The sequence below is a fragment of the Pogonomyrmex barbatus genome, unplaced genomic scaffold (assembly GCF_055798465.1).
Source record: "Pogonomyrmex barbatus isolate J1 unplaced genomic scaffold, ASM5579846v1 scaffold3, whole genome shotgun sequence".
In the NCBI taxonomy this organism is placed as follows: domain Eukaryota; kingdom Metazoa; phylum Arthropoda; class Insecta; order Hymenoptera; family Formicidae; genus Pogonomyrmex; species Pogonomyrmex barbatus.
The window spans coordinates 10,346,461-10,370,267 of NW_028297127.1; the positions used below are offsets into that span (position 1 = coordinate 10,346,461).

Sequence of the window (23,807 nt, forward strand, 5' to 3'; positions counted from 1 at the left end):
TACATTTTTAAATAAGAAATAAATAATCATAAAAATATTTAAATTTTACTGAAAAGAAAAAAAATAGAACTCTAAAAAAAGATTACCTATTATTTTTATAATTGTTTTTTATTCTAATAAATTTGCACGCGATTATCGACTCAATGCCGGTAATGTTACGCGCTACTGTGACCCCGCGAATCATTGCACCGCATTGTACAATATGTAAAAGCAATTTTTATTCTGATAAAATGTATATCAAATTTGTAAATATTTCATAGTGTACTGAGAAATAAAGACACATAGTAAATAATAGTAATGATTCACTGATATTATTTAGATCTGTATTCACAATATAGATACAATTACTTCTTAAGTATCTAAATCTAAAATATTAACAAATCATTCGTTCGTTATGAGATTCGATTGATAGACAATACGGATTACATTTTTGTCGTGATTTTTTTTTCTTTTGTGCAGGCATGTGCGATTACCTCGGGGAAAATATTACGGCTAGCGTTTTTTATATTTCTAATTTATCCTATAAATCGTTCGGTATGTGAAGAAGCGTATACTAGGCTAAAATGTATAATTGTACGTCCAAGATAGCCACGTAACGTGTTTTATCATTGATATTATAATGTAGCGATTATATCGTCATGACTCGCACGGCCACATTTTTTTATGCGGCAATATTTGGATTTCGCCGAACAATCTATTCTCAGAGAATCGCACTAAATACACGCGAATACAATATGCGTTGCATGTATTCAAATCCGATATTAGCCCACTAGAATAGACTCATTTTCTGTAATATTCTCTTGTAATAATTTCTTTTCGTATTGTTCGGAAACTAGACATACATTCTATGATCGTTATTTTCAAATCTTTGTAATCATCGAATTCTTACATGTTGAAAAACATAATTCAAAACGTTTAACGATTGAGACAATGGACAAGCAATAATAGCAAACAGCTTCTCCTTCAACATTGTACTTGTTATTAAGAATTAAGATATTTATAAAAGATGATATAAAGATATTCGATTGAAGAATAATCTCGAAGGAGAAAGTATAGGGAAGAGAGCTGATACGGACCAGAAATTCGATCAACGACATTCGATCACCGACGTACAGACGTATAATAAAAGCGAGAATAAGATACTTTAAGAAATCGGACTTTACGCACATTATTCCTTCCGACTCCATCTGGAATTTCATCCCACATATACTCACATATAAAGATACAAAAAAATGTCCGTGCAGAAATCGAGCCGAAGAATGTCCGAAAATCGGCTGCGCGGATAAAACTTTTACAACTTATCCGTAGAAATACCTCTACGATTTTTGCAACTTCGAAAACCATCACGTCATCTTTCGAGCGTATCTGGTATAATTACCCCACTGCGCGATTCGCCATTACATGTCAACTTAGCTGAATGACATCAATTTAATGACACGTCATGTCTATCTTAGACAGTGAGATTTACCGTCGTTTTCCTCACGGATGTTGGTATTCAAGGATTATTATTTATATAAGTCTCACCAGTGATACTAGAATATCCAAATTAATTTGTTCCATTCCATCTCGCCCGTTGCCGAAAAGGATGATCAACATTCTGTCAACATTACGAATCCGAAAAGTCATTATAATTTCCCGTTGGTATTTTATATATTTTTTTACATTTACGCGATATTTTTATGCATGATTTTAACTTGTACCTTCATTTATATAAAATTTTATAAAAAAATATATTTTATCTATTGCTAATTAAAATAAAAATAATACCAAATAATACCAAATGTTAATAAAAATGTTATATATTATATATGTTGAATTCGTAGTGTTCACATCACTGGACAACCGTTTACGGGGATTTTCTTTCCTTTTTCTTTTCTCCCTGAGTTTTTCACCGCCGTGAAGATATCGAATGTCTAAGCTTATTATCGGACTTATTTATTATCACAAAACGCGAATGTTGCGTTAAATAAGCCAGCCGCTTCTTGTAAAAGTTGTCTCAGTTCTTTTGGTTCATAAATTAAAGCTATTACATCAATAGTGAAATGCTTCTGTTATAAAAAATGTAAATACAAGTGCCTTTTAAAAAGATATTATTAAAAATATGCCGCAAAATTTGTGTCTCAATTTGGTATACAAATGTTTCTTCATACATCAAAGTGTTTCGAACAGTTATTGTATATATTCTTATTAAGAGAATTATATGAGCAAAGAATGATGTAAAAAACGCCAAGATATGCACGCTTTGCAATCATTCTATCAGAGATTTTTAACAAACTGATCATTATAGTTAATTACCATTATTATTTCCATTTTATAATGTCAAATAAGCAATAATTATAAGTTTCCTAATCATGTCACGCAGCAATATCCGTCTTTAGAGACATTTTCATTGAAAAACTGAAAAGGCGCATTATTGCCATGTTATCGCTCTATAACCATGTTACTTATTCCCGAAGTAAATTATTTTACAAATAACATCTCGTAATGTCGGAATAATTTCGATTCGCAGTATCTATGCACATTTATGATTCTCGAGATGAAATCTATTTACAGCGACGTACATAAATAAATGCAAGTTTGCCGCTTGATTCATAGAGTAAACGGCAGTAAAAATGCGAGAACATGATGAAATAGTGTGTCTAATTGCGCCCACAAGCACTTTCAAGAACTTTCAACGATTCATCACCAGTTTCTCTATTTACAAATGCGTTTGTCGGTGATGAATTTTATTTTACATTATCTCGGGATATCGTTTACGAAATAGATTTTCGCACGCATCTTGCCGAGTATCAACGCAAGTGTCATTCGGTTATACAAATCTGCTAGCTATATTTGTACAAGTACAAAATACCTACAAAAGAACCAAATATTCAACTACGTAAGGAAGACTGTTATCAGTTCGAAATAGTAAAAATTCTATCTAGACCGGAGGATCGCTGATGTAAAATCGCTCTTTTTCATCCTCCTCTTCAGGATACCGATTTACATACGATATAATGTTTTCTATTATTCCTCTCAATATTGTTCCAATATGATGCATGTAAAATCATCACAGCAACGAGTTTAGGACGGAAACATGATGTATTCCGATATTTGTAGATTAAGCCGAACTTAAAAGTTCTCTGTAACAATAATGAATTGAAATGTGATTATTTATATATATATATATATATATATATATATATATATATATACACACATATATATATCTTATTTAGGAAGTCTAAATATGTCAACAAAGACCAATAGTTGGAAAACAGGAAGTAAGCGAAGTCAATTGTAACACTAAAATACTCTCAGAGAAAGGAATTATCTGATTACTTTATTAGAAATTCTTGAGAAAGACGATTATTTATTTTTCGCAAATATATGCGACATTATTCTCATAAAAAATATGTAAAGATAATTAGTGAAATTAAAAATTAGATATTTCTATGTATAGCTGTCATGTACTTTCCGGTAGACGAACAGATTATTCGTACAAAACGCGAAATGACATTGGTAGCGATTATTATCCACTTTCCAAAAGTGTGGAAAAATATTATTTTCCTAATATGCATGTAATATGCATATAAGAGACCAAACGTTCCATTCAAGCGTGTCTCGTTCGCGCGTTCCTTTTGCAATTAATATGGCAATACTTACGTGGAAAGTTCTCTCCCTAGTAAGCCAGTTCCGATTAATCCGGTACGCGATCGACTTCTATTTAGTTGTGCTCTCCTTTCCGCTGTAAAATTAAAACAGAATTGAACTCGTTACAGTAGACTTGATATTGTTTGAGAATAATGAAATTTATACCGCGCTAATAGAACATAGTATAGTATTTCGAAAGAAGTTATGCACTTTTTAAATTAGATGTTTTTTATCTTAATTATTGCACGAAAAATTGGAATGAAACGTTACTACGGATTATCATATACTACGAATTATATCGATTTTTCGGCAGTATACTCTTATATTAAATATACAAATACATATAAAATACATTAAGTATATCGAGGAAAACAAGATTAAGACAAACAAATCACTCATTACTGCATTTAATTACAATGTATATATATATATATATATATATATATATATATAAATATTTTTATACAAAACAGTCTTTATTACATATTTTATCAAAAACTTGATTGCTCAGTGTCATATAATAAACTTGTAGCCAAAATAGAGATACAAAGTCATAAAAATAATTTAAATTTTTATAAAGCAATATATATATACAGAAAACAAAAAGTGTACTTTAATATCATATTACAATCAATATTAGAAAAAAATTATAAAATTACATATTCACCTATATCTTATTGAACTTTACAGTCTAAATACATAAGCGATTGGAATGTATGATAGTCACATGTATGACAGAATCTTGACTTCGTTTCTACCATTGCGTTCTCGTAATTTCTGAAGTAATCAATAAAACATAATTTCTGCATGTTAATATGTACATAAAACTCAAGATCAAATATTTCTATAACAAATATTCATTTTCGTTTGCCGAACTTGATAATTCAAACGAAATACTATGATGCTTTCCATTTAGTGACACAAGTCGACACAAGTATCGTTCTTGGCATTCAATGATTAACAAGGATAAAATGATACTTATATCGACTTGTGTTACTAAATGGAAGCACCCTATGTTAACATAGTTATATACTATATGAAAATATTGCAAATCTTGTATCACAATTATCAGTCTTAAAGAGTATGTACGGCGCTCGGTTATAATTACATGGTAAATAATTAGATGGTAAGTAATTACATGGTAAGTAATTAGTTTTATTGTATGTATTGTTTTTATTTATGTATTGCATCAAAAATCTATATATATATATATATGAATTTTGTTCTCAAAATAAGTAAAAAAATGTAAAAGATTATTATTTAATACGACTAATGCAAAATAATTATTCTTACATTGTACTTTAAAAATATATAACTATAAGAGAGTATAACATGCAAATATTGTGACATGCATACTTTTCGAATTCGGAGTTATCGCTTATTTCAAAAAATTCATAGAAAGGTTAGATGATTTTTAAAGCATCTTAACGCTTTTAGGAACAAGTTTATCCGCAATAATGCTGAAATATTTTTCTTTTTTTTTTTTTTCATTGTCAGTCTTTCCATTTTCAGTCTTGTGTAAAGAACAATTCTATATAGTATTTATCGATGTTTGCCAAAACTTCCATTTCTTCTTCCACGATGTATCCTTTGATTTTTTACGATCATTTTTTGCACGCGAATTGCTTGTTTCGGAAACAAATGATTTGTACACGTTTGCGAGTTTTCCAGAGGTTTCCGCGGAGATATTTGTATTTTTTGTAATATGAGACTGCAAGTTTATTAAATGTAACGGACTATTTTCCGACAATAACGTAACTCCGCTTATTTCTGTGATTACCGGCGATTGCGTTTTAGTTATTTGTTCATTACTCGAAAACTGAGTAGACATACTCAAATTTAAAGATCTATTTCTTAAATCTTGTATATTTTGAGTTTCATCATATCGTGTTAGATTCTCAAAATTTTTCGACCTTAAGAGTCTCATCGGCGTAAACGCTGGTTTAGATATCTTGGTATGAAGACTTTCGATTGACTTGGATATTTTTACATTTGTATTTGTGACAATTGGAGTATTTGCGATCGATGGCATAGTAGTACTCATACTGGGTGGACTTTGCATGTAAGTGTGCAGTTTACGACGCTTTGCAATTGTATTGTTTGCGTGTATATGTTTGCGATTCAATATGGTACGACGTACGATACTATTTCTCCGCCATATTTTGCTAACTACAACGCGTCTTTGTTTAATCGGACTAAGCATGCACGAACGCTTGATAGAAACATTTCCGTTGATTAACGGGCTCAAGTCTGATTCAGTTTTAGAACATCTAGATTCTAAATTTCTAAAAGTTTTTAGTAAAATGTCTCTTTTTGGCGTTTCGTCGAACACCGGCATCGCCGTGTAGTACGCATGATTACAACGACTGCACAGTTTCTTTTTTTGAAAGAATGTGACTCTGGACGAGTGCTTTATCTGCTTGGGTGTCTTTTTGGCCTCATTTATCAGCATTCGCTTAAATATTTCCTGGTTCTCTTCCGGCGTAAGATATTTCGTTGAATCGCTCGTGTATATTTCAGCCAAAATCTTGTTCGGAAACATATCGCGTCGTGCGATCTCAGTTGGAGTGAGATTCTCGAATCCGTGTGTTAGCTTAGCAGATTTGTCTAAAGTATTACTAAATATACATGCTTGAGCTGCTTCGTCCTTCTTCGCCATTTGTCTCCCGATGTATGTCCTATATAACTTACCACCAGCTACGCGCGTTTGTCGCTTGCGCCGTTGATCCGGACGACTGAAGGCCGAACCAGTTTGCAGTGCTTCCATCAGACTATCCATGACACCTTCCTGTGTTTCATGCGCATTCATATCAACTAATGCACGTTTACGTGCAGCACGAGCCGCCTTTTCCGCTTCCGCTTTTTCGCGTGCTTCCCTCGCCCTTCTTTGCTTTTCCTCGCCCTCCTTCAGCTTTACTATCTCCCTCTGCGATTGCTACGATGAGAACATAAAATCGTGTTAGACAATAAGCGGATAGATATGACGCAGTCCGAATACACATATATTTACCAAAAAATCATCTTTGAACGTTTTAATATCGCCGAAAAATTCCTCTATAGTGTACTTCTGTTTGTCGAAAGAGAAGAATTCCGAAATGTCCGTGTATAAACTGTCCATATTTTTAAACATGTTCTGCAGAACTTCATAAGATTCTCTGGCTTTCTTGGCAAATGGCTGCAAAATAGCTTTGTCAAGAAAATATTTTTGTCTGATCTATCCAAAAAGAGAGTACAAAAAATGATATTATCAATCGATATTAACAGAAAATTAATAAAGGATACTTTCATAACATCTATAAATAGATCTTCATCACATTGTGGAACTTTGGCATTCGTGAGATCTTGTTCGAGATTACGAATATTAGTCTCCATTTGACGTAATGTTCTCTGGACGTTCTCTAAAGATACTCGACTAGCGCGATCTACGTGTGCTAATTCCTCAACAAAGCTGAGACACTCCGGAAATTTCCTTTCTATTGTATTCACCAAATAATGCATAAGAGTCTGTTTGTTATCAATATCTTTAGTACTAGTAAGCTAAAAAAAAATACGTTATAAAACGACGTCGATCCAATGATGATCCGATTCACGTGCTCACGTGAAACAAACCTTGGTAAGAAAGCTAATCTCAAATCCAAACGCTTGGCCATTTTTAGAACCGGAATTCATATAATTTCCGAGTAACAATATCAGTTCGAGAATCCGTGCAAATTTTTTGCTGCTTTTCACTTCTTCGCATGCTGCTGTAGCGGCAACTATATCAGGTTTTATATCCTGTACTAACTCTTCATATCGCAGCATGAAACTTAACGATCTTAATCTCGGCAGTAATCTTTTTATCGTAGAAACCTGTCGCCCCCATTTGCAAATTTTACATGTGGAATGAAACAAAAATGTAAAAATAAATTGTGAAAATGCAGTAAAAAAGTTAAATAAAATTACCGTAACACAAAATTGCTCTGCTTCGGTTAGATCATCGTACTGATCTTTATATATCTGTAACTTTGACAATTGATCCGGCGGTGGTAAATATTGAATTAATCCTTGTAATATATTGTCTGAAATAACTGGCCCTTCGCATCTAAATAAACATCTTTTCACTTCCACATAAGGCATATGTTTTAGTGTCCCACCAAGAAGTATCGATATATTTTGAGCAGCTTTACTATCCAAAACTTTGAGATCTTTCACTTTTTTCGTTGAGACCGACCTACGTACACAGTTAATTAATATTTTATATACATACATTTTATATACGATATAAAAATGATCATTGAGATAAAATTTACTTATCAACCACATCGTCCATTTTTTTTCCGCTTGGTTTTGATGCAAACTTTTGCGCTAAACCATCCAATATTTCCGGGCTAGCTAATCTATCTTCTTGTACTTTCGTCCAGAATGACTTTTCTGTTAATTTGTGAGGTAAAATCTGAAACATCATAGAGCATAGTAATAAATATGCCATTCTGAGAACGAGCTAAAATTTAAATTAATATTGTATCTTCTATCAATAACAATTTAACCAAATAATATAAGTGGATTGTACATACCGCCTTCCAATTTGCTCTTTTCAGTGGACCATCTACTTCCCATTTCTTTTTCGGTTTTAATCCATGAGGCAAAACATGTATCAGTGGAGATGGAGGAGATAACACTCCCATCATCGGTGGTGGTGGAGGGCCCATTCCTGGCATAGGTGGTGGTGGAGGTCCTCCTATTATGGGCATAGGTGGAGGTGGAGGTCCTTTCGAACCGGGCATTGGTGGTGGAGGTGGACACATTATTCCAGGCATCGGCGGTGGAGGAGGACCACCACCGCCAGGAAGAGGAGGAGGTGGTGGTGGCGGTGGTCCGCCTCCCATTCCAGGCATTGGCGGTGGAGGTGGACATATAACAGTCCTCTACAAAACAATATTTTTGAAATTATTCAAATTACGGTTGTGCGTGCGTACGTGCGTGTGTGTGTGGAGGGGGGAAGGGGGGAGTGTTAAAATTCAATTGATATAAATGTGTTGAGTATATACTTACACTACCAGGCTTCCCCGTCCCTTGCTCTAATTCTTTGATCTTATTTTCCGCATGCTGAAGTTTTGCTTCTGCTTCTTGCCTACTAGCTATAGCCTCCTCCAATTTCTGAGTCACTTCCACCAATCGTCTTTCTTCCTCTGCCCGTGATTTTTCGACTAGGGTATCGATCAACGGTTGTACGTCAATCTGGAAGCGCTTTGTCGCGCTGAAATCCGGATCACAGCCTGAACGATGCAACACAATTTGCGATATACACTCCTCAATTAATTTATAATATGCCGGTCTAAAAAATGAATAAATAAAGTATACATAAATAAAGATTTTATTGGAGAGAAATAATTTTGCGTGCCAATTACTTATATAAAATTGCGATAATAAAAATAAATATAATTATACATGTATGTACACATGTATGTACTTACCGAACTAAAGCATCATCTCGAATAAATAAAAGATGTTGAAGTATAGATAGGAAATATGGTTCGGCAGAAGTCTCCATCACCATATTTTTAACTACTTCAAAGCAATCATTAACGTCATCTAATTCTAAACGTACATTGTCAAATCTCTGTACAAATTCCTCATAATCTTCCTCTTTATGATCATTGAAGATTTTCAAATGTGTCGCCAAGTCTTCCGATTCATCTTTTTCTAGCATTTCAAGAATATCAGCCAGACCTACTCGCATTATCTCGTTCCTCAGATGTAAGCGAAAATCTAAATCCTCTGCGGATGATATTATTGAGTTTATGAGTTGAAGGCACACTACCTGCATCATAGAATAAAACGTTTTGTTTTTTTAATTTCAAAAAAGTAAGATATTATTTATACAATAATCAAAATCGCATGAGTAGCAAAAAATAAATAATAAAATGTGCAAAACATACCCTTAAATTTTCATTCTTCTTGTTCATCAAACCCTGTACGATTGGTAGAAATCTTTCGCGGCCTTTAAATTCGCCATTCATAGTAATCGCATCTAAAACTTTCTTGTGACTGTCACTGGATATCAGACATACTGCACCAAGTAATTTTACGGCCTCGGACATTACGGACGGTTTTGTCGGCTCCAATGATCTGGCCACGATGGTAAGAGCCTCGTGATGGGCCAGCATCTCCTTTATACCCACGGTATTATTCATGATGGCCTTTAAACAGCGGATACATTCATACTGTATTCGCTCGTAGCGGTTGTCACTAAACAAAAACAAATTTTTTATTAATAAAGGATAACATGAATCTGATGATAAATTCTGTTATAAGCAACATGATCCTCGTAATAAATTCTGCCATAAGCATCATGCAAAACTGAAATAAAAATTAAGTATAAATTAGGAACATCTTGCTGATTGAACAACGCAGATAATAATTATCAAATTAAATTCTTTAAATATACAAAATATATTATATTATAAAATCAAATTATATACGGTATTACTAGCAAAGTTTTGCTCGTATGTAACACAAGCGGTTAAGAAATATTAACATAATAAATATTATCGCAAAATGACATTCAAGCGAATAGTACTTTTACGAGAATTACCTATCATAATATATGAAGGCACTGGAATAGAACAATACCAATGTTAGAATAAAATGTGTACCAATCTAAACGCTATAAGACATTCTCCCGTTCAGGCATGTGGAATTCACTTACTTTCGATAACACTCATTAAGGGTAGCCAGGACCTGCTTCAAACCCTTAGTTCCAAACTCCTGTACCCAGCTGAGCGGATTATTAGTGAGTGCAATCCTAAGAGACTCGACGCAGCTATAAATCTTGTTAACGCTCAAATCGGGCTGTGCCAGATACTGTATATAATCCGCTGGTTTATCAAATTTCGATCGGTTCTCTTGTATACTACCCTTGTAATGTAACACTAGCATTTCCTTCTTTTTCGACTCTGATTGTTGACGCAACGGTTCCTTCTTCTCCTCTGTTAGATTCATATTGGCCTAAACGGAAAGAACGAGTTCTCTTTGGTATCTTTAAGATTTAAGATATTAATCGATACATTTAGGATGTCCGAAATTATTAAATAATTGCCGATCCTAATTGCTTATGCATCCCATCGAAATACGAAACATGTACACAGAAAAAAAATTAATCTTAAATTAAGACAAATATTCGCATATATATATATATATATATATATATATATATATATATATATATATATATATATTCGCATATATAAGCAAGAATAGTATAATATAATATAAGAATAGTATAATCTTCTTAAAAATTTTAATCTTGATTTGTATGCAAATATTACTTTTGCTCAACTCAAGAGTAAAAATCTTTTATGTAAAGATTATAATATTCTTTTTGTTTATATATGAAAATATCTACTTGTATCAATACAAATTCGATTAAATCAAGACTAAAATTTTTTTACGATTTTCTTGTCTGAGAATATATAATCTAAATTTAAGATTAATTTTTTTCTGTATACAATAAAAACAATAAAAAAAAATAAAAAATTAATGCATATTTTGTTGATGTTTGTTGCCGGAAAAAAATATGTCTACGGTCCATTTCTACTACTCTATTAATTTTAATCTTTGTTAATAATTTATTTTTTATTTTTTTTCTCATACTTAGAACTAAAAAAATAAGAAATAAGTTAAAGTTAAATTAAAGTTAATCTATATTATAATAGGCGTGCGAACTTAATTATCGAAAATATATGCAAAATATATATGCAAAATATGTATGTCACATACATACCAGCATTTCCTCGAATCTATCATTCACTGTCTCCTCGTCCATCCTTTCAATGATGCAACGCTGTTGCTCGATCTCATTGATATCATCGCCCGAATGCGGCCTGGGCATGGTGCTGCTGCCCGAATGACCGCGCGGGCCACCCCCGCGTCCGGATTTCTTTGGCCGGCCGAACCACGTGTCCAACTACAACAATAACATCTTTTAACATCTTCAGTTTATCAATTTATTAAAAATTAATTCATCAATATTAAGAGATCAGCCTGAATTTTTAAACCACGGCAAAGTTATCTTGGAAAACAGTATCGCCTTACTATCATTATGCTAATTTTCTAGAACATCGCATGCAATATTCGAATTTCTTCACACAATAATAAACATTCTCTATCTCTAAATAATAAGATGGAAACCTGATATAAAACAAGGTTTATGGAACATAGAAACTTCGGAGCGCTCATTGAAGCTCTGACAGTTTTCATCTGTGGGAATATACATCTTATGCGGAATAAACTAAGAAGGTTCGGAGAATCTTTGGGTTTCAAGATCAATGAAAGCAACGAACCGCGAAGATGATGTTGATCAAGGAGACCAATGAGTCGGTCAGCATGAGTCGAGAACAAATTTGATCGGACCGCGCGATCGTTCCGATAAACTGCATTCCGACGCCCGAGTTTCACTGTAAATGTTTTCCTTTGCGGTAACGGATCGAGTTTTACGATGATATAACCGTCCGAGCGGCAACTCATGCTCGCTCATAGCTTTAATGATGTGCTAGGAAGCACGTAGAATTTTTCCGAGATGACGCGAAATCGTGCGCCGGAGCTGGAAGCAATTACCCTGTCCGTTTACCGCGAGATAACTGGACACGCGTTTAAGCGATATGCAACGCATTTGACGTCCGACGACGTTGAGGAAGAGGCGACCGAGATGTTTGTGCCACGTCGTCTCCTCTCGGTGCCGGTTATCAGGCTTCGAAAACTAACCCGAAATCAAAATCCAATCGCGACCGGAGGACACGAATGAATCGTAATCAGCAGGATAGGACGAAGTAGCACGCGCATGCGAAATTAATTGCTACACGAAAAAAAAAAAGAAAAAATTAGTTTTAAATCAAGATTGTTTCTTTTTTTACAAAAATTGTTGCGCTATTCTTTTGTTGCATTGACTCTCTGTAGTCCTTTTTCACTTCGTGTTATTTTTTCATTTTTAAGAGTATATCTAGTATTTTGTTGTATATCTAGTATTTTATTGATAAATTAAGATTATATTCTTTCTCTCTTTCTCACACACGCACACACAAGAATATTATAATCTTAGAAAATTTTTATTTTTAATAGCAAGGATAATACTTAATACAAATTTAATCAAATCAAGATTAAAATTTTTAAAAAGATCGTAACATTTTTGCTTATATAAGAATATTTGTCTTGATTTAAAACTAATTTTCTTCTGTGTATCATTATAGATTCCATGACCGTCCGAATGTTGGCAGCGGAATAACGGCGATCACGTATGTGTGTAGACCATCATTAGACCTCATGTGCGTCTCTAAGCGCTAATTCCTCTCTTTGTCCATAAAATAAAAACTTTTATTATTAAAGCAATAATAAGTCGCACATCACCGTGGAATCTAGGCGTTTTACTCCCAGCATGGCGTTGCGAAAAATCCATAGATACTATACTTTTATTAGTGACGACTGCGAATCCTACGGTAGCAATATAAATTTACAATACTAATGATGACATCGATCTCACGAATGCAAAAGTCATAATTTATACAATGGAAAATAGCACATAATATCGAGGATGACATAGCGGCTTCATAAAACGGAATTAATTGCTAACTAATGGCTATTAAGCCATCACTATTATTTAACAATTTAAAAAATGATGATGTCAGACTTATTAATATCTCAAGAAATTCCGCTTTATTAATTTTACTTATTTTTTTTTTTTTATCTTTTCCCGTAGTGCGGCCGTTAAACGCATCCAAGTCGTTTCGGATTCATTAATATAAACGAAACATAGATCGTTTTTAACTTTTAATTTAATACAAAAGCTATATGCGCGGTTATGAGAACTGCTGACATTTTTCAATTTAACGGTAGAATGAGAGCTTACCCAGTCCGTGATCATTGCGGTGCGTTCGCGATGATGCTTCGAGGACGATTAATTCTTCGACGAGTGACTCACATCGGACACGCGCGGAAGATCGCGAGTCCAAGCTGATTCGAATGGAGTGACGGACGCACCTTTATTTTTAGGACGAACCCACGCAAGCACGCGACACTTGTTCACGCAAGTTTTTCGCAAGTTTTTTATTATCGGGACGACGTCTCGAGGACACCGAGGTGAAGAAAGAGATGATTTTTCCAATTCGCATCGAGCACCAGGGAGAGCACCTCGTCGTAGCCAGCTTCCGCGTATCCAGTAGCCAACAGCTCAGCGTTATTCCCTCACGACGGAAGCACCGGCTGACGTTTCCGTGCAGACGTCTACGATCGTGTAGTCATGCATTCGTATTCACGAAGCAGAATAATTCAGTCGCAGTGAACAGAACGATCGAACGTGTGTTTCAGGAGACGCGCGGGGAAGTGGATGTGTACACTCGTGTACGCACGCAACTGATACGCCATTTAGCAGGGAAAATTAACGTGAGCAGAACGACCGCTCGATAAATGATTGTCATGGCAGATGAGGCTTCATCTAACGTTAGACTAATGAGTTTCAGAAAAGACAAGTTCCGGAGGGTTCAAAGTACGTCTCCTCATTCTATCGAAAAAGATCACGGGACACGTTAATATATCAAAACATAATATTATCCAAAATATAAATAACCATTAATAATATGTAAATATATTATTCATATTTATGGATGTATTAAAAATAAATAAAAATCTCTGCGAAGAAATATATTGAGAATGTCACTTTTATCAACGACTACACGGAAAAAATAGTTTGATCGATTGTATTAAAATTCTATATTTTTATAAAAATGAATGAATCAGAAATTCTAATTAAAATTATCAAATTTCTATTTAGATTAAGCAGAAGTCATTACTTCAAATTGAATTTTGATAAGTTCCACCAGAATTTTTGATTCATTCATTTTTAAACAGAATTTTGATACCGATCAAATTAATTTTTCCGTATGGAAAATTCGCGTTTGCGATAAATTTCAAGTACTGCAATATCTCGTGTTCACCAATAATTATAGTATCCAAAGGTTTCTCACGATAACGGTTTTTCTCATGTAACGCATCATTCACAATCGCGAATTGTTAGAGATTCGAATATTTAAAAAAAACGAAGGAAAAGAGGCGACTCGAACCGCACTTGGAGAGGAACGGCAACAAACTGACTGGCGATTAGTGCCGGCCCCATGACGCTTGAATATACCCATCCCTTCCCCATCACTCCGATCTTAAACCGTGAGTTAGCGCTATGCGTTAGCGCATGGACGAAATCACTTATTAAATTATTATCTGACGTGCAGTGCGATAATGACCCCGACTCACGAAAAGTGATAAAGCAAACTGACCACGCAGTATTTCCTCACTTAAAGACTACATGTAGAATATAGTCCACGCAATTTTCTTTATTGATTAACTTATCGATTAACACATTGAGTTACCGGGCAGTTATATAAAATATCGAATTTATTTTTTTCGAAACAAACCTCGTAAAACGTAGGCACTGTTACGCTGAACATTTTATTTATAAAAAAAAGATATCCATCGTTATCATTATTCCGTAATGATTTCCGTGAATAGCAGTGCATGCAAATGAAATCTTATTTTTCATTTAATTTAAGACAATAGTTAAGTAATTATTTTATCATTTTCTCACAAGTATTGTATAAAAGAATTATCTCAGATAAGCAACGCTTATAGTGTGAGACACTCACAATTAGATCTATAATTTTGCGACGCGACGAAACAATTCGCGTCGCGAAATTACAGCAATTGTAGAAAGTTTACTGGCTAATTCAGACGATAAATTTCTTTGATCTCAAAAGATTACCGTCACAACTCATGCCTTCACGTTCACGATGCATTTCACAGTGTATATTTCCGCACAAATAAAGTGCCCCAGGTTTTACAAATTGTTTTTCATCGATTCTCAGGCCAAGTTATAATCATCTTTCTCGACAAATATTTGATTTAAACTCTCTTCTTAATCAATATTTAACAATTATTACTTTTATAAAGGCTAGATCAAAGGTAAAGTTTATACTTAAAATTAAATAAGACACTTTCTATTTACGCTGAAGTGAAAGTAGCAAACTTTGTAATCAGTTATTATTCAATAATAACTTAGTATGCATTGAAAAAAAGATCAATATCAAATTATGCCAAGAAACTACGGATAAAAGGAAACGTCATGATCAAATGAAAATTCACGAAGCCGCGAAACGCCTTGATGCGCTCGATCGTGATCGTGCGCTCGATCGCGATAAATAAAAGATCCGACGAGAGGAGGAGAAAATAAAGGAAGGGATCCACGGGATTCGCAATTTGTCGTGTGGCGAATTTCGGCGAGCTGCTATCGCGATTTCATAATAGTTGATCAATGGACTCCGATATTATACCGCCTCGCATTATTCCGCCTCTCTCGCACGAAGGTGTGCCCGCAGGCGCGCGCGCAAATGCTATACAGCCTCGGCCTTACAGTTAGGCCGTAACGTAAGATTAACATAACGGCACCGTCGTGAAATTAAAGAAACCAAAAGGAGAAGAGATCGCACCGGGCGTCCCGGCGTGGTATACACTTACGGTACGCCCGTATCGCGGAACCGTGTCTTCTCCGCGTGTCCGACCGCTTATCGCTGAACGAACTCGCGAGATTCGTAGGGAGGAGACGTGCGTGCCAGTTTCTCCTCTCGGAGCCTCTCTCCCGCGCGAATAGTATTTGGACCAATGACAGCGGCCAACGACAGCGAGTAAACCTGTGCGTATAAACCTGCACGTGCCAAAGAGGATTAGGATCGGCACCGTGATATCCTCTTTATATACCACCTTCTCGCGTAATTTCTGTCATTAATTACACGCTGCGCGTAAACGATATCACTGTATTAATGTCTAGCTTAAAGCTTTCGTTTTTACGGGTAATTTAAACTTCTAATTGTATCACTCTTACATCTTACATTCTTACCGTTTTGCGCGATTACAATGTTATTAATGTAATTCGCCAACACGTTAATATATCTTGAATCTCATAGTTTCTCTTCCGTGACAGACAAGTTCGTTGCATCGAACAATGACAATTCTATCGACGGAAGAGAGATCATCTCCCTGGACACAAATTGCAAGAGACTTTCTCCTTTATTTTCTCGCACCTAACGTTATAATCTTAGATGGTAGGTTATTCTTGCGCAGCTGACGTCATGCTTCCAATAGATAGCAGATATCCCAGATCTTTAATGTGTTTTCTGTTTTCTGTTTTCTTGTTTTGACAGCAAATTCCGCACTCAAAGAAAATGAACTTACGGACTATTTTGTCACAATATTTTTCGTCATTTTGGGCATGGTATTTTATTCCGACAATTTACTTCGAAAAGTCACCTTATTGTCACTCCAAAATTGTCACAATACTAAGAGAAGTTAATATGAAATTCAAGATCTCTTAATCATATTATCTTCTTCTTTCCTCGTTGGAATTCCTTTTTCAGATTATTCAATAATATTTGCCCACACTTCCCGTCTCTTTTCATGCCGACCATGTGGTTGACCCCGACCGAAAGGATAGATCGCCGTCATGAATCATGCGGATCCTTGCGTATCGCAGAATGTGCCTAACCGACGTCACAGCTTCGAATAGACGAGGTTTCGACAAGTTTGATTTAAAAAAAAAAACCAACTCCCCCCTCCCCCCCACATACATATCGTCACTAAGTAAATATTTCGAGAAACATATAACAATAATAATTATAATAAGCAATTTACATTTTTAATGGCGATTTTAATTTAAAGAAATTTTATTTATTTATATCGGCTGCTTAATGCATATTAAATAGATTATTTTAACCACAATTTTAAACACGAACTTACGACTCCCATTGGTGTCCCGTGTCAATCGCAATGAAATTATATACATTATCTCGAATACTTAAAATACTTATATAAAAAAATTGAAATTTTTGATTATTTCTTAATTATATTTCTATTAAAACACATTTCTACTTTATATTTAAATAATTTTTGCTTTTTAGATTCTAAACCGTCGCAAAATATTTTATATTTGTAATCGATTTTCGGATTCGATTATTGATTTAAGAATATAACTTTAAGCTGTTACGTTGGAAATCTGTTAATAGTAACGGCACATAGTTCGCGATGTTAAACAATTGTTCCGAATTTGTAAATATAAATTTAATTAAAAAAAATGAAAAATGACAAGGTCCTGTCTGTCGTGCAATGCCATCTATCTATCCCATTTTTTATATTTCTTTTAAATGCGATCTAGAATTATTTATAATTTTTTCATAATTTTTTGATTGTAGGTAAAAATAGGTATAATAGACCTTAAACGAGAATACACGTGAGAATAAAAGTCCTGAGGTGTCTAATTCTTTTTTACGTGCGCGTACGCGCGCACGTTATTACGTTTCCTCGATATCTCCTGTGACCTGTGGACCGCAATCGTGCTCGGTGTAAACTTGACACGAATTCAACAAGCGATGTCCTCAGACGCCGTCCTTATCGCGCGTATATATACCCACACGCGTACTCCGTAGATGGGCATTAGTTCCTAAAAAAACCGCGCTGTCTTTTTCATCTTGCGAACCTTGGCACCTTGCAATCTTGGAACCTTAAAGATTGCTTGGGCAGAAGACTCGCGCATTTTCACACAACGAGCAGCGGATGCTCCACACAGTGAATGATCCAATCAACGAGATCGGTTACTCTCATAATTAGATATCCGGTTTCACGTTATACTGTATACATCATTATTACGTGCATATTTTATACGCGGCGCAAATATGTACGTACTGCAAAGTGTAACTACCGTGAAAAAAAATGCCGTCGTAAAATATATAAAGAATTGCATATCGCAGCAACATTTACACAACATTGGCGATCTTGGCAAAATACTAAGAAATTTAAAAAAGGCGAGGAGTTTTGCGTGAGTTCTGCAAATTTTTTGACATGCTCAAAATGCCTTCGCATTTCGGCGTAGTATTACGTGTTACGTAACGTTCCCTATACGCGAGCGTAAATCAGCCACCTGTTCAATCGAGCGCCGCCATTAATAGCCACGTTTGCGTTGCGCGGGAAAAATTCTCCGGACGAGAGATCGCTTTGCGCGCATTTAATACGGTTAACGCGTTAACCGGCAGCATCAGTCTTTCTCGATTGACACAGGAAGAAAAAAAAAATACACGCGGCCGCGGGTGATGTCACTTGAGCGAAGCGGTCGGACGATGACGCCAGCAATCCGAGCGGCCTTCTGCCGCACAGAAGAACCGAACGAGAGAGAGAGAGAGAGAGAGAGAGAGAGAGAGAGAGAGAGAGACCGAAACGGTGTCACGCGAAATTCCGACAGCATGCACGCGGAGGTCGAACGCGAGCTGATTCTTCTGCCTTTTTTCCCCCTTCGTCTTGTTCGACCTACGCGTCCGTTGCCGAGATGATCCTCGCGTCTGAAAGGTGCGCCTTTGTCTCCGCCAGAGACGCATACCGGTTTAGCACCTCCGCATCTGCTTTCCACGCATGCTTAACGCTAAATGCGTCTGTCAGATCTCGAAGTGCATCTGCTTCTGTACGATAACACGAGGAATTACGCGTGTTCACGAGGAGTACGCGCGCGTAAAAAAGAATTAGACCCTTCAAAGTATTTACTCTCACGTGATATTCTTGTTTAAAGATATTTTACGTTTATTTTTATTTACAATGAAAAGATTATTCTAGATCGTATTTACATTATAAAAAATTTTGCGGTGGTTTAGAAACAGGATCAAAAATTATTTAAATATAAAGCAGAAATATATTTTAATAGAAAAGAAAAGAAATATATAAGTATTCTTAAGAAATAATGAAAAAAATCTCAAATTTTTATATAATTATTTTGAGTATTCAAGATCATTTATGTAAAGTTTCATTTCGATAAAGAGATTAGGTCTCTAAATAAAAATTAAATTTATTAAGAATACAAACAAAAGTACAAATGCGGTACAAATAAATTTAAATTTTTATTTGCAGAATAATTTCTGCATCGTGAACTTAAAACAGTTATAAATAGTTATATAAAAAAATTGAGATTTGTGTAATTATTTCTTAATTACATTTCCATTAGAATATACTTTTGCTTATTTATTCAAATAATTTTGGATCCAATTCTAAACCATTAAACTTTTTAAATGCGATTAAATAATTTATAAGTTTCGTAATTTTTTCGTTGTAAATATAAAAATATAAAAATTATAAAAATAGATGTAATACATCCTTAAGCGAGATTTTCATATACAAATTGTAATAAAAAAATGAATGAGTGAATAGAAATCAATGTGCACTAACAACCACTTCACTCTCTGTGAAATCTTCGATGCTAAGTGAAATTAGTGGTCGTTACAGAGAGATACATACACGACATATTTCGATTTAGAGAAAGTAATTAATTATATCGAGAATGTATGTTTAAGACTTTATTCGATCGTTATGATGAAAATTAGCATTAAGATGGAATTTACTTTGCGCACTGTTTAAGTTATCCGTACATGTTTGACTGTTGCATCAATCGTTGTCACTATTCACTGAACACCATAAATGCTGCGTAACTATCATGTACGGAAAGGTGCAGTTACCTGGTTTTTTTGCACGCAGAGACTTTCAACGTGAATTACTTGCGCAAAAAGGAATATTATTAAAGAAATATATAAAGGCTGTTTGAAGATAAAACGTAAGTGATAAAATTAATCATTTAATTAAGCATAAAGTCGAAAATTAACACGAGTCTCACATAGTCTTCATATCCACGTTCGACGTAAAGTGCAAGCTAATGTGACTCGAATTTGTGCAGCGTCTAAGATCGGATATCAAGGATATCATATGTACGGTATTATATGTATTGTGCGTATCACCAAGAATATACGCATGTCGTTCTTTACCGAAGACTACGCTAAACCACAAAACAGTGGTTCCCAACTGTCATTTCATTTTCATTACGAAGATTCACTTATTTCACACGAGTACAATTTTGCAAAAAGCATCATTTTAGAAATAACATCAATATTCTTAATAAATTTCATGCAATTTAACAAACCTATAGACATATAATTGATTTCTACTAAACTAAACTAAACTTGCCCGAACAACGATACAAACGTAATTTTCTATAGCATGTGAAGCTCAGTTTTAGAGCTATAAATAAGATAAATTCTGCGATAACGGTTCTGATATCGTGAAGATTATCGAATTTTACATCGCATAGCAATATCTGCTTATCATCTTGGAGGGAACAATAACGGACTGTCAGTATCTCGAGCGAGAAGAAGATGGATGTAAAAATAAAGGAACACGACACTTAAAAGTGCCAGCATGTTTTACGTAAATGGTAGTATTTTAAACGTTTGCACATTACGGCGATACAAATGGTGACAAATACGATAACACAACAGGAAACTCGGGGTATGCCCACGTATGGTGGATATCGCTACAAAATTCCTATACTGTAGGTTTTATCATGTTGCGTGAAAAGTTTTTATGCGCGCATTGTTTCTTCTCTCTCTCTCTCTCTCTCTCTCTCCTCTCTCTCCCCCTTTCTTTCAATTAAACTTTCATTTAGAAGTAAATATTAAAAGCACGCATTCTCTAACGCATGCTTTTAATATTTTTTATCGTTGCAATATAACACGACTACGCATGACTCACGTCCCTCCCATTTTCAAATACAAATATTTAGATGTTTACAGAATTTCTTTAATTAGTATACAAATGTATAATTTAAAAATTCCTCTCGTATTTATCGAAACTGGTTTCCAAAAATAGAAATCCAAAAAGTTCCTACCTTGATGCTGGCCTCGGCTTTATGATACCAACTCTTTCTTCTTTGAATACCAGACATTCTTTTTACTTCGTCCAAGTTTCTTTCAAGCCTAATATATATATATGTACAATACTATGACTTTGGTTTTACACGTTTGAATGTTATCACGTCGCGAAATCAACGCAGAAATGACGTCTATGAACCGATAAAACGATACGCGATAATACGCGTGGCGGAGAAAAAATTGGGAATCAATGACATTCGATCGTGCCTCCGTGTTACCAAAACCACGACTGTCGCAAAGGCAAATGGTAAAGCAAATGGTAATGGTTGATACTGGCGTTACGATCGTTACGAAATTCGCAGAGATAAGACGCGTGGGAAAAAATACAAATATTCTTAGAACGTACTCGTCCTAATGTCGCGACTTGAAAAATAATCATGTACAAGACAAAATACGAGTCATCCTAGAATCATCTGAAGGCATTTGTACTAGGGCTATGTGCAATGATAGAATAACTTGATTATTGCATCATTGAGATAGAATGAGATGCAACTAGATCCTATTGCCAATAGTAATTGCTTTCAATTCTACATCACAATCAATCTTAGACTTACTTTGAATAAAATGTTAGAGCCGCAAATTGTTGTGTGTATATATCTAAATTATTTTGACTTTTAATTGAATTAATTCTAATTAATCCAAATTGCCCAATTATTCTTATGACAGAATTTCATTCTTTGAACAATGTATACTTTTCTATATTTAATAAACTGATTTACAAAGTTCCATCACATAATTTCAAGTTGCATCATACTTTATTTTCTTTTCTTGTAACATTTTTGTATTAATTTTCTTTAAATAAACATTAAGATTTATTGATTTTACTCACAAAGCCAGCAGGCTTGTCCCTTCTATTTGCCATGATCCTGTCTTCCAGATTTGTTACCTCCTTCGATACATCTCTCTAATCCTAAAACAAAATTACAAAATGGTTAGTAATAGACAAGCATATCCTCCAAATAAATAAAACTGAATTTAGATTGCAACGTAAATATTAAAAAGCACTATACTTGCAAAATTGCAAAAATTACTAATGTTTTTATTTAAAATCTCTGTTCTGAGTTAATTCAATGTAACAGAGTTCACAGAATTTTCCCTTTATCAAAGATAAAGTATATTATTCTCAGAAGTTATCTTTGCACAAACAAGACACATATTAATAAGTTAGTCATCAAAGAAAATATAATATCTTCATTACAGAATATAAAAATATTGAATGCATATCTAGATAAGCATTAACTTATCCTAATTATGTTATTTATCAACAATAACAAATAAATATATAATAGATTCATTAGTCCCCTTTATTTCATTGTTTGTCACTCTTGCTTCGCACTTAAAAAATAAGATTTTTTTTCCTTCAGTATTCAGAATTTAGATTGAACTTGCCTGAGTGTCTTCAATCACACATCAGATATTATTTAATTTACAATATTTAAATTTGCATTAAAACCTTTCTCTCTCTTCATTAAGACTTTTCGAATTAATTTATCAAACTGGAGAAACAGAATTAAATTCCAAAGCATAACCAAGGCGCGGCGTGGGAGAAAGGTTAGTTTGGAAATAGAATTAAATTCTATAGGAATAATGTCACACGCGGACTCTCTCTGCAAATGTTGACAAGTGGCTTCAGACGAGCAAAAAAATCGGCCTTGACACGAGAATGCGATTGGATCTTTTCCGAACGAGTCGGGCGAAGTTTGGTAAATGGAGCGTTCTTCCGTTAAACAGGTTAATTCTCGGGGTGCGTCGATCTTGGGAATCTAGCTGAGGAATTTCCCTCCTGTCCACGTGTTTTGTTCTCCCGCGGCGATTTCGCATTACCTGGACACGTTGAAGGCTCCGTCGTTCGGATTTGCACGATTTTGCTACGTCGAAGTCGGATGGGCTGCTGCCCGATGTTCCAGCGTCGTCGCGGTTTTTCCAGCGAAAGGTCAGCGGTCGGCGCAGCTTAATGGCGCGCGGTCGTGAATTAACGCGTGAACGCGCGGACCTACACGGAAATTTTCAGCGGCCTTTTCTAAACAGAGCCTCGTGAAAAATGTTCGTTACCGCACGCTTACAGCACGCGCCGTTTACACTTGTTGCGACAACTCCGGCCGAATCGCGCGAACGCAACGTGCACGAACGCCCGAGCAGCGCGAGCACTGCTGCCAACATATGAGAACAAAATTCGCGACGATCGCGCGAATCGACAAACCGACTTCCGCGCACGAGAGACGCGCGATCGTAGATTTTTACAGTCGATTTCACCATCTTAAATTAACTTAATCAACCTTATTCTATTATTCTATTGGAATATTGATGATAAAAATGAGCATCGAGTGCCAATATAAAAAAATATCTTTATGGCGTTTTCAATTGTGC

The 23,807-nt window shown here is 34.9% G+C and overlaps 1 protein-coding gene across 9 annotated transcripts; it reads right to left on the minus strand.

Moving 5' to 3' along the window:
* Positions 1-289: 289 nt before the first annotated feature.
* On the minus strand, positions 290-23,583 carry dia (diaphanous related formin 1). Of its 9 annotated transcripts, XM_089079828.1 has the most exons (18): positions 23,265-23,583; positions 22,270-22,350; positions 11,396-11,578; positions 10,322-10,620; positions 10,208-10,228; positions 9,552-9,861; positions 9,087-9,433; positions 8,665-8,947; positions 8,187-8,537; positions 7,923-8,065; positions 7,576-7,843; positions 7,243-7,482; positions 6,916-7,170; positions 6,644-6,808; positions 6,325-6,568; positions 4,301-4,410; positions 3,646-3,727; positions 290-3,122 (listed from the first exon to the last, which is right to left on the minus strand). In XM_089079828.1, exons 2-16 carry the CDS (start codon positions 22,300-22,302, stop codon positions 4,388-4,390), a joined length of 3,165 nt encoding a protein of 1,054 aa, XP_088935954.1. In that variant the 5' UTR covers positions 22,303-22,350; positions 23,265-23,583; the 3' UTR covers positions 290-3,122; positions 3,646-3,727; positions 4,301-4,387. The 9 variants fall into 9 exon arrangements, with proteins under 9 accessions (XP_088935954.1, XP_088935953.1, XP_088935946.1 ...); XM_089079827.1 differs by lacking the exon at positions 4,301-4,410; XM_089079820.1 differs by having other exon boundaries at positions 4,301-6,568.
* Between the last annotated feature and the right edge of the window lie 224 nt (positions 23,584-23,807).

What these genes read in the sequence shown, in the direction of transcription:
- dia (XM_089079820.1), bottom strand. Translation starts at nt 22,302, where the DNA reads ATGGCAAATAGAAGGGACAAGCCTGCTGGCTTT. An exon ending in CTTAATGAGTGTTATCGAAA is followed by an intron (nt 10,229 to 10,321) that starts GTAAGTGAATTC and finishes GTTCTATTCCAG; the next exon opens with TGCCTTCATATATTATGATA. An exon ending in CGAGATGATGCTTTAGTTCG is followed by an intron (nt 8,948 to 9,086) that starts GTAAGTACATAC and finishes TTCATTTTTTAG; the next exon opens with ACCGGCATATTATAAATTAA.